The 11138-nt window shown below is 31.7% G+C and overlaps 1 protein-coding gene across 2 annotated transcripts; it reads right to left on the bottom strand.

Moving 5' to 3' along the window:
- Positions 1–451: 451 nt before the first annotated feature.
- Positions 452–10443, bottom strand: LOC103499301 (potassium channel SKOR). 2 transcript variants are annotated; one of them, XM_008462282.3, is made up of 14 exons: positions 10119–10443; positions 9621–9918; positions 5545–5769; positions 5218–5281; positions 4356–4695; positions 3816–4111; positions 3450–3530; positions 3259–3357; positions 2625–2846; positions 2295–2483; positions 2114–2189; positions 1734–2028; positions 1456–1577; positions 452–1364 (listed from the first exon to the last, which is right to left on the bottom strand). In XM_008462282.3, the coding sequence occupies exons 2-14, from the start codon at positions 9854–9856 to the stop codon at positions 1123–1125; spliced, it is 2487 nt and encodes an 828-aa protein (XP_008460504.2). In that variant the 5' UTR covers positions 9857–9918; positions 10119–10443; the 3' UTR covers positions 452–1122. The 2 variants fall into 2 exon arrangements, with proteins under 2 accessions (XP_008460504.2, XP_016902567.2); XM_017047078.2 differs by lacking the exon at positions 10119–10443 and having other exon boundaries at positions 9621–10112.
- Between the last annotated feature and the right edge of the window lie 695 nt (positions 10444–11138).

The following is an 11138-nucleotide window of genomic DNA, read 5'->3' on the forward strand; positions in this document are numbered from 1 at the left end:
TCTATCCAATATTTTGCTATTTTCACTGTTTCCTCCACTTTTTAAAACCAATAAAAAGCCATATTTTGCTTATGGCATCCTTGTAAAATTATGACTTTAATTTTAAATGCTTTATTCTTCTCTTTTTTTCGTTTTGCAATCTTTTCTTCCTTTCTTCTTTTTCTACCATTATTTTCTTTGTGTTTTATTTGCACTTCTTCCGCTTTATCCTTTTTATTCTTTTGCATCTTTTTCTTTTTTGATTTCTTTTTCCATTTTTTCTTTCATTTCTACTCTTCATTTTTTTTTCTTTTTTCATTTTTTTTCTTTAAGTATCTGCTTGAGTGATAAACATTTTACTATAAAGAAAATCTAGAGCATCAAGTATTGAGCATCAAATATCGAGTAGAAGGTACCTAGGCATCGAATATCGAGTGTTTAGTATCTAGGAGATAACATAGAGCATATAATATAAAACATAAAGCATAGAGCATCGAGCATTGTGCATACGTGTATCGAATAACGTTTTTCATTTACAAGTATATGGATGGATTTCATTGACAAATTAGTAAATTCACAACGTGTCAAGGCAAGTAAGAGGCCCACTTACATTCACTCTTAAAAACTCGGTCATTTTTTATTTGGGCCTCCAATGAAGGGCCCATCCATACATTATAGCACAGGAGATTCACACTAAGAATATTTACCTTCCAAAAACAAAAACTCAAATCTTCCGAGGAGGAAGGAGAGGCGTACAAGCTCAAGAAAACAGAGACAGGAGAGAAAGGCGCTCCAGCAAGCAAGCATAGAATGCCTTAAGAGTATGTTACAAAACAGGGAAGCATTTTACAAGAGCTGCAAATAAAGAAGTTTGTATTTTCCTTCATTCTCAAGTAATGACATTTCCCAAGATAGCTTAGGCCATTCATTTCTAACTTTCCTTTAGGTCAATTCAGAACAAGAAATGGTGACGATGGGAGCCCAAAAACCATTTCAATGGAGAAAAGGAATACCTTGTAAGGCTCTTATTTTTCTTCAACATTATATTTACACTCATCTCTAATTTGACAACAAAGCCAAGGTGAAGAATGGCTTCGCTATAAAATTATTATTACCACACAACAATAACCAATTGCCCCCATTTTAATGAGTTTCAGGAACTAGATACAGCTTTTGAGATTCATCAAGCATATGGACATCAAGAATTTTACCTCCGTCTTCTGATAATATACAACATTCACCTGAAACTTGTAGCTGTTCTGATGATTCTTTGATGAGCTCTTCAATGGTTAGTGGAACCCATAGCACAATTCCAGGTCTTTTGTTTTCTTCAGGATCCCATGGGTGGAAGGGAAACACCGTACATTTCTTTGTGGGTTTTTTGTCTACAAAAACAACACAAATGCTCATTTTTTATTTTATGCTAATCATTTTCAAGTTTGATTTCTTGAGAAGTAAAATGGAAGCTCAATAAACCTGTGAATTCTCGAGAGGAATAAGGAGATTCTGACAACTGTGAAGCTTTTGCCTCTTCCAAGAGCTTAAGCATACTTTTGTTTCCACAAATTCGGCCTTCATCAAGCGGAGTGTTTCCCCATCTGCAGTATCAAATGACCATAGCAAGGATGAAATAATATGAACGCAAACTTTTCTTAATCATTAATGGAAGTGCTTTCCACAGGGCTTTCAAAAGGGTTGACAAGTAGGCTCCATTATTAGACCACAATGTATTGTTTTATGTTCTATTTGCATACCTGTCCTTCGAGAAAACACTAGCCCCAGATTCTAAAAGCAACTTTGCCATCAAAGTTAGCCCTTCTGAGACAGCTATATGTAGCGGAGTTCGAGAATCATAATCTTTGGAGTTGGGATCAATTCCATAGCACAATAATCTCTTAACAAGATCTGAATCACCCCTTGAAACTGCTGTACAGAGGAAACTACCAGGACTATCAACCTTCAATGAAGCACCTTCTTTAGAAAGCAAAGCAGCAACTTGGTCGTTCCCATTCTTGATGGCTTCCATTAATGGTGTATTGCCAAAATTATCTGGGAAAAAAGACAACACAATATTAATAAGTAAAAGAGAAGAAGAAAACCTCCAAAAACTTGTATACTACTGCCTATAGTGTACCTTTAAGGTCAATGTTTACACCTTCCTGAATAAGGAAAGCTACTATATCCTCGAATCCTCTGGATGCCGCAAGATGCTGTGGAAAAACAAGAAATCGTTTAGCCAAAGTAATTCAATAACAATTCCAAGAAAAAATACTTTAGTATAACTATAACAAAAACAATAAAAGTCTATTCCATACCAAAGGCGACCTCCCGTCATAATCAGTCTTGTTTGGATCAGCTCCAGCTCGAACAAGACCTTTTAATTGGTACAGATCTCCATTATATGCTGCACTGTTCACCTTGAGAGCAAGTTCAGCTTCTTGTTTGCCAATATGAAATGTGATATCTGACTCCAATTGCTTAACTCGAAGGTTTGTTTCTTTTCCCTTCAGGTATGGAAAAGAAACGAAATTACGTAATTGAATTGTGTAAGCAAGTACAAAAGTTCAGGGTTCTTAGAAACCATAGCTCTTAGAAAATTAATTCAGCAACTTGAAACCAAAATTACACAAGTGAAATTGGGTTACCTCTAGAAGGTTGTTCAAGATTTTTCTCCCGTCGTAAAAGTATATGTCAAGGATATTTGTAAAGGACTGCTTATCAATGCGTAAGAGTCTACACAATTCACACACTCGAACTGTATAAGGTTGAGGAATATTGCAAAGAATTGAAATCTCTCCAAAAGAGCTGTTGGGTTGTAGTAAATCTATGGTCTCTTCTGAACCATCTTGTCCTATTCCCAATTCCTCCTGCAGAAATATGGTTAACTTGTCAAGAGCTTCAGCATTCTTTTTTTTTGTTAATATTCAACAATATTTCGGGCCCCTTCCAAAGGCAAATAATAAGAGGACACTAGGCTAGAACAGAAAATATGATGAAGTATTAAGAAATGAGTATTCAAGGCATGTAGCACCAATCTAATCAGACGTATATATTCTTATCAAACACAGCCTTAAACTACAAAGGAAGCCAATATTTATCAGATGTTCCAAAGATAAACATCGGAACCAAATTCCAAAACTACCTCCCCTCTCCCTGAAGAAGTCTACATAAGTTGATGAGGGCAAGTGCACATACAAAGGAAAAAACAATCCACGGAAAAAAGTTGGTACTGGCAAAATAAATTATTGGAAACAAAAATTATGATGAGTGAAGTCATACCAGCACACCATGACAGACAAAATAAAGTTGATCAACCACATTTCCTTGTTCCATTATCACCTCGCCAGGCAGAAAAAACTCTTCATGGAGTCTAATAACCTATAATGACAAACCAAAGAAATCACAAGAAAATCAAAACTACTTTCTTAAAAAGAAATTATCTGGTTACAACTAGAAAATAAAATGCTTACTATTTGATTGATGAACTCTGGAGAGCATCCTCTAAAGAGAGAAACATTCTGAACGTAAGGCAAGTACAGTGTTTGGGAAATCTGCATAAAGTGAAATATCGTCATGCTAGCAACCCAACCTCATTTATGCACTGAAGAAAGAGCCTACTTCCTAACAAAAATATGACAGAATAGAAAGCTAACCAACACTGATTTGAATATGCAAATCATTACTCTCTGCTCGTCCAAAATCAAAGATATGATAAAAGAAAGTGAAAAGAAGGCATGTTTTCTAATGCCATTGCTTTGATAAACGAATATGTTCATGTTATCACATTATATTTTACATCTAAACTAAATTATGTAAAATTGAAAATCAGTGTTTACCTTAGCACGGATTGATATTGGTATGTCCTGTAGAACAGTAGCCTCAGTGTAGCTACTTTCATACTGTAAACGTAAGTGACCTTTGATCTGATCACGGATTTCCCTGCTAAGTCTATTTCTGTTCATGTATTTCATTACATCTGCCATTTTATCCCTGAATTTCACCGTCTTGGATCCTTTTACAATCAATGCAGTCATGTTACCAATCAAGTAAGCACCGAGAACCATGTCAAATGACACGTAAATCATAATGAATATCATTTCCCTTAAGTTGACTGCATGTATATCACCATAACCTGTTCATAAACAATCAAGGATTAGAGAAAACACAGCAGAAATGAATCAGAATTTCAAATGCCAGTAAACAACCAACAAATGAAGGTTATTATTCTAATATTCAATTAAACAGAACAAGCATCAACAGTTTTTGAGATACATGGATCGAGAAAGAAACAGGGAACTAGTTCATTTTAGTTCATGCATTTCCATTTCATTGATTCAAAAAATTGTCACCGAAGACGTTAAGATGGTCCAACTTACCAACAGTGGCCATAGTGACAATGGCAAAATATAAAGATGTGGTGTAGCGTTTCCATAAATCAATCTCTCTGAAATGTGAGTAACTGTAGTCCCCTAGTTTTAAGCTTCCGATCCATGTGTACCCTTCTTCAGAAGCGGGAAGAGTAGTTGCCAAATAGTAAAAGATGCAGGCCGCAGTATGTGTGCAGTAAAGTTCAACAACAAGTAGCTTTACAATTCTAGTAAACATATAATTAATACGTATATCCTTCTCCATCGTCTTAAAAAAAGCATCAACTTTCCGCACCCGAAATAACCTTATCCATAGAAGGTATCTCACCTCCTCTCTTCTCCCACAAGCCTGTTCAAACAAATGTAGAAACAACCTTAATAAAAAAAATTCCATTCTTTAAAACGCAATAGTATCTAGCAATATATCTTTGCAGTTGAGAAGAGTATTAAAACGGGTGATGCTATCAGATGTATAAGGTGTGTATATATATATATATATATATATATATATATATATCCGAGAAGAGTTTAAGGTATTTGCACCGAAAGGATTATTCAAGTTTCAACAGTCAACAATCTGTATACTTGTACAGGGAATACTAATTAATATAAAAGATGGTCACAAGCCAACGAGTTTCCCCATTGTGAATTCAAGAAGATGGCAATTTGAATATAATTGCATAATTACCAACTAGATAAGAAATCGAAGGATACAATTTTCATAAAGGCCATAGCAAATTATAGTACATGAAGAATGATCATGAGCAGAACTCTTTTAACTAAACCTCTAACTTTGTAAAACCTCCTAGGTCTATTTTGCTTCCATCAGACACTCTTCAGAATAATTAAAGAAAGTTCAGTAGAGTGTTACCTTATAAATGATGTCCCATGGCATACAGCTAAGCAAATCAGTCACAAAAGTGGATTTCAAGTACCTGCAGAGCAAAAAAAATAACATATTACGTGAAATCATGGCCATTATCAATCTGGATATAGACTCATTACCCATATGCACCAAATAATACCTCTCTTCAGAGAAATAAAATCACACAGAAGACGCTTCCACTCCAATAATAAAATTATACTAAACTTATTTATATTTGAACTATCAAAAAGTGAGCATTAATCTCATATAGATTCAAAAACAGAGTGATACGCAAATGAAAAAGGAATGAATTGGGAAGGAAAGGTAACTGACTTGAGTGCTATTGGAGAGCGTTTATAGACCATTCGGTATGTCTGTTTGTCTCTGTAGGCAAGGAAGAATTGGAAAACAATGTCAAGGAGGAAAGCAATCTGTCCAACAATGTCGAGTATAAATAAATTCTCCGGTAATCCCCTGAAGAACCCGAATTCCATGGGTGTGAAGAAGGAAGAGTACACTGCCCATATCAGTATGAACTTCGTCCACGCCCTATACCATCTGCATTCATATTATTTAATAACTTGAGTAACACTTCATGCACTTTTTTAGTTCAGCCATTGCAATTGCAGGGTGGATCCGATGGATTAAGATTAGTGTCTTTATCCACCAAGCTATGTTGGGATTGACAACGCACGAGTACTAACTCAGTTAAAAAGAGTTTTCTCTTCTTCTTGATAAACATTTTAAAAGGTAATATGATAAATACATAAAAATTGGACATTTTCACTCAAATACAAAGATGGAACAATAGTTCAGCATCATTTCTGATATAGATTCTTTCATTTGGAAGAACATAGCAACCTATAGAATGCTGTAGCTATTCAAGTAAGATTGTCTTTCAAAAGTATTCTCTCTTGAGGACAAAAAAAAGAACCCTTTGAAGGCTTTTTGTGGGAATCCATTTAATGAAATCTTGAACAAAAAAATTAAATTTTAAGGGATGTTTCTTAGGAATTCTTCATCACGGGGTTCGAAATTTAGGATGCCCTTTACGTTATTTTGATTCCTTAGCTCATTTTTTCTCATTTTCATCTTAGGCAATTTCTACCATAAAAGTTTATACTCCTCGCTCACTTTCCCTCCATTTTTATTTTCTTAAATCTAATTTTCATAAACTTGATACAGATATAGATCAATTTTAGATATACACGGATTGTGCGGAATCCTTTTTCATGTTAAAATATTCCAGATATGAATATCAGTGAATTTGAAGGCTTTGATCTCCTTTCTGTTTAATCACTGGATTTCAAAACATTACACTTTTTTTAGTTTTTATTCCGATCTCAATTTAGTTCCTAATTGTCAAAATATCATAACTTTATCAATTGATTTCAAAATTTTATATGTTTAACCTCAATTTTCCATTAAATATCCAATCTCAACCGATATCTATTAATTCATTAAATACAACACATTTATTACTAATAGACACGGATAGACTATAAAATCTTATATTAGTTTTTGCTGTACATTGAACATATTTTACATAAGAAAAATTTTCAAACAACGAAAAAAATTGGAACTATTTAGTTTATTAAAGGATTTTTACTTTATTTGTAAATAATTTCAATTACGTGTTATAATAATCTCTCCTTATGATTTCATTAATTATTTGAAATTTATTAACATACATTAATATTGAAAACAGAAAATAAGTATTTAGTAAAAATTAAGATAAAAATATAAATATTAAAATTTAGAAACTAAATTGAAGTAAAACTTAAATGTCAATGGATAAAATTGTAAGATTTTAAAATTTAGACTAAATTAAAATCAAATTCAAACTTAAAAAACAAATGTGTACCATATTGAAACCTATAAATTAAATAAAAAATAAATTGAAAGACTTGACAAAAATTTTTTTAAAAATTATTGTAAATAATAAAATAGTTGAAAATATTTTTAAATTGTTATAAATATTTTAGTTTATTTTACTGTATATATAAGAAAAGGGTCCTAAGTATTCTTTTCCTAATAATAATAAATTCAAAGAAATTTTTTTTATAGCAGAAATAAAAAATAATTGATAAATTATTTAGACTTCACATAGCAAATTTGTTAAAAGATAAAAAGTTTCTATTTTTATTTTTGACAAATTTTTATAAAACAATTTAAATGTAAGTTTAAGATACAAATATAAATACCGTACAATTTAATAAAATCCCAAATGTATGTATATATCTTTACCCATCACTATGGAAGAAATTTAAAATTGGTATTAGGGTTAATTTGGAAAGAATTAAACACCAAACCCCTGGTCTGCACAACCACGTGTTGAGGTACAATCCAAGAAAGGTTGTGACTCTGACTCTTTTGTGGTTTTTAAGTTTGGAAACCAAAATTTGCGACCTTCTTCAAATACCAAATTAAAATGCTTTTCTAATTATCTTGTGTCAACGTGGCAATCTTACCCAGAAAGTTTGCCAACAATCCCAAAATAATATTTATAATAATATGATATGAGCAAACTAAATCCCAAATAAGTTGACCTTTCTATAACCATCACTGTTTCCTCCATTTTTTCTAAACAAAATCGTAAACTTTCCCTACCCTGGAAAAGGACATCCAACTCATAAAAACCAAAAACGCCAAAATCTTCAAAATAGATCTGACAAACACAAAAACATGCATTCACAATAACAGAAGAGGGAAGGTGAAAACAACCGACTAGTAATAGTTATTGAAAATAAATTTTAATTTTTCAAAATAATCATTTAAATTACAATTTAACGTAAAATTGCTTGATGAGACTATAATATTTTACCATATTTGTATTCTATCAAAATGAAAACAAAAAATGCTTTTAAACATAGCCTTTAGAGTTCAAATATAAAAACTTAAATAATACATAAAAATGATATATATAGTATTTGAGTAAATACCCTATACGGCAAGGCAAATAAGACTTGAAAGATTGATTTAATAATTCTTTTTTTTTTAAAAAAAAACATAGAAATATTCAGAAACCCAAATTTACTCCTAAAACTTAGGCAAAGCTGTCAAAATGGCAGCTGATGTGAGGTGTGACCGAAAGGGGCAAGAACCAAATATTATTTTCTGTGTGACCACCCATGCCACCTCAAATTACGATTTAATTAATGAAATGTCAAGAACCAATTTTCTTTTTTTTTTTTTTTCTTTTTTTGAAACTAAAAAGATAATATCCTATCGTCCATTTGTAGATCTATCACTTGTCTTTTTCCAATTGTTTCGAGTTTTGGCAAACACAAATTGGCCACAAGTATTTGAACCTTCAACAACTTCCTTTGCCACATGTATGACAATAATGGCGGGAACACCACCAACTTTCCTTCGTACTTCAAGCTAACTTAAACTAAATTCAATGCTTGGAAATGGTGGAATTCTTTTTATTATTGTTAAAGACTACTTTTTACTTTTACCTTCACTTATTACTCTCCATAAAATAAATATTTAAAAACTGTGTGAGATTTATAAAATAAAATAATGTAACATCCAGTTGCTAAATGGAAAAAAGTACATCTTTTACAATCAAATTATTTCGACCACATCTAATCTTATTATTGTAATTTTTAAAATTGTAATTTTTTTTTTATAAATTTTTTATATGAACAAAAAGGGTTTAGGTAATTTTAAAACCCTTAATGGTAAAGTCATTTATAGTCTCAAATTTTAGTTTGTAATCTTACTTCCAGTTTTGAGCTTTTAAAATTTTAGCCCAAAGTACAATGCCTTTCTTTACTTTGTCTTCCATTTTTCTAAAAATGTTTTCAAAATAGATCATCTTTGTTTCAAAATAATTTGACAAAATAACTAATGTATAAAATATTATAAAAATTGAAAAATAGACGACTTGAATTATATATATATATATATATATATATATATATATAAATTATCAAACAGATCGACTCTAAATTTTAAAAATTCTGTCCAAGTAAACTATTTTTCTTGGTTTAGGGTGACTTCAATGAAAAGATACAGCTATGCACATTTCTAGACAATATTCAATTTACGAATTTATGAAATATTATTATGCAAATGTTCACAAGTAAACCTATAATTCATGTTGTCTAAAATATGAATATTCAAATTCATATACTCCACCTGTAATGAGCTCAACTTTTATTTCAAAGTCGAAGTTAAGAAACGTTAACCAAATTTATGTATATTGTTTATTTTCTTCAAACGAACTGTTGTTAATTATCAAACAAATAGCAATTTAAGAAAAGAAAAAAAATGAAAAATAAAGAGTAAACTGAAATGAAAGCGGAAATAGCGAGGCAGCAAGAATACAGAAATTCAGGGGAGAATCCGAAACGTTTTGAGAATTGATTGAAAATAATTTTGAAATTGAAGTTCGAACGAACCTGCTGTCAGGGAGGATAACGAGGCACTTAATGCCATTGATGAGATTTTCACGGCTAAATCTTCTACGATTCTGGTCAATCCTCAATTGTGTCTGAATCAAATTGAATCGACTCCCTCTGGACGATGTGATCCGTTCACGAACGCTCTCCACCGTATATTCCACTTCTCCATCCGAATCCGGCCGCCGGTAGTTTCCAGCTTCCTCCTCCTTCTCTCTTCCGCCGCTCACGGCCATCGGCTTTCAACACATAAATCAACAACGACTTATGGCGCCGATTAATAAATTGTACCTTCTTCCTGCATCAATTGCGCGAAGAAGTGAGAGACATTGAAGATCTACATGGTTGATTTGAAGGAAAGAGGAGAAACGAAAAAAAGGCGAAGTCAATTGCTGAACTCAAGGTTCAGCTGGAAAGTTCGCGAAGGATAGGAGATGGAGATGAACATGGAGGATATAGAGAAACAGAGGAGAGGAAATAGGGAAGAAGATTAATTACCGTGCAGAATGGATGTCTTTATAAAAGCATTTTTTTTTTTCCTTTTTGGATTGATAGAATCACGCGCGGAAAATGAGAGGAAATTTTTGGAAAAATGGATACACGGAGTTTAGATTTTCACGGAGATGTTTAAGAAGACGATGCCTAAAGTTGGAAAGAGAAAATGCACACAGATTGGATCAAATTGGATATAATAATGAAGAACCAAAGAGTATTGTTTTCTTATGCTCTTCTTTTCTTAAAACAAAACAAAAGAAGAAGAAGCTTAAAATCTTTGAGAAGGAAGTAATCGACTTCATGAGGAATATGCATGACTTGAATTTATAGTCACAATAACTGCATTTTCCCTCATCTTTTTTAGTACTCGATCTCCCTTCTTGCCCTCTTCGGGAATATATAAAATAAGCTCAAATCAAAATCAATTCAATTTTAATCACTCATAATCTAACCTTTTCATTCTTGTTTTATATTACTGATGTAGATGTAAATTCAAACTTTGTATTTTATTTTGTTTAGCGATTGTTTTTATATTAGCTAACGTATATTTACAAATATAATAAAATTCTACTTTTTATTCACCCGATAAAACTTATATAACTCATACATACACATTACATACTAATAGATGTCTATCTAAATAAAAATTTTGCCATATTTACAAACAATTTCAACAATTTTGTCATTTTATAAAATAATTTTTTAACCAACACGTTAATAAAATACTAACTGTCACGTTAGTTTTATTAAAAACAAATTATTTGTTTACTTTTGTTTACTTCACTGTTACTAATTAAAATTAAAACCACATAAATATGACTACAAGAATACTCATGGTGATAAATGATGGTTGTTTTTGTTTTTGGGGTCGGGGATTGAAATTGTCATATGCATGACAAAATAAGAAATTTTCACATATAAAAAATGTCAAACCATTTATAGAAATAATAAAAGAAAACATTGATAGATACTAATGAACTTTTATCAACTTTATCATCGATAGTCTTAACAATAGATTTTTAT

The sequence above is a fragment of the Cucumis melo genome, chromosome 9, assembly GCF_025177605.1.
Source record: "Cucumis melo cultivar AY chromosome 9, USDA_Cmelo_AY_1.0, whole genome shotgun sequence".
In the NCBI taxonomy this organism is placed as follows: domain Eukaryota; kingdom Viridiplantae; phylum Streptophyta; class Magnoliopsida; order Cucurbitales; family Cucurbitaceae; genus Cucumis; species Cucumis melo.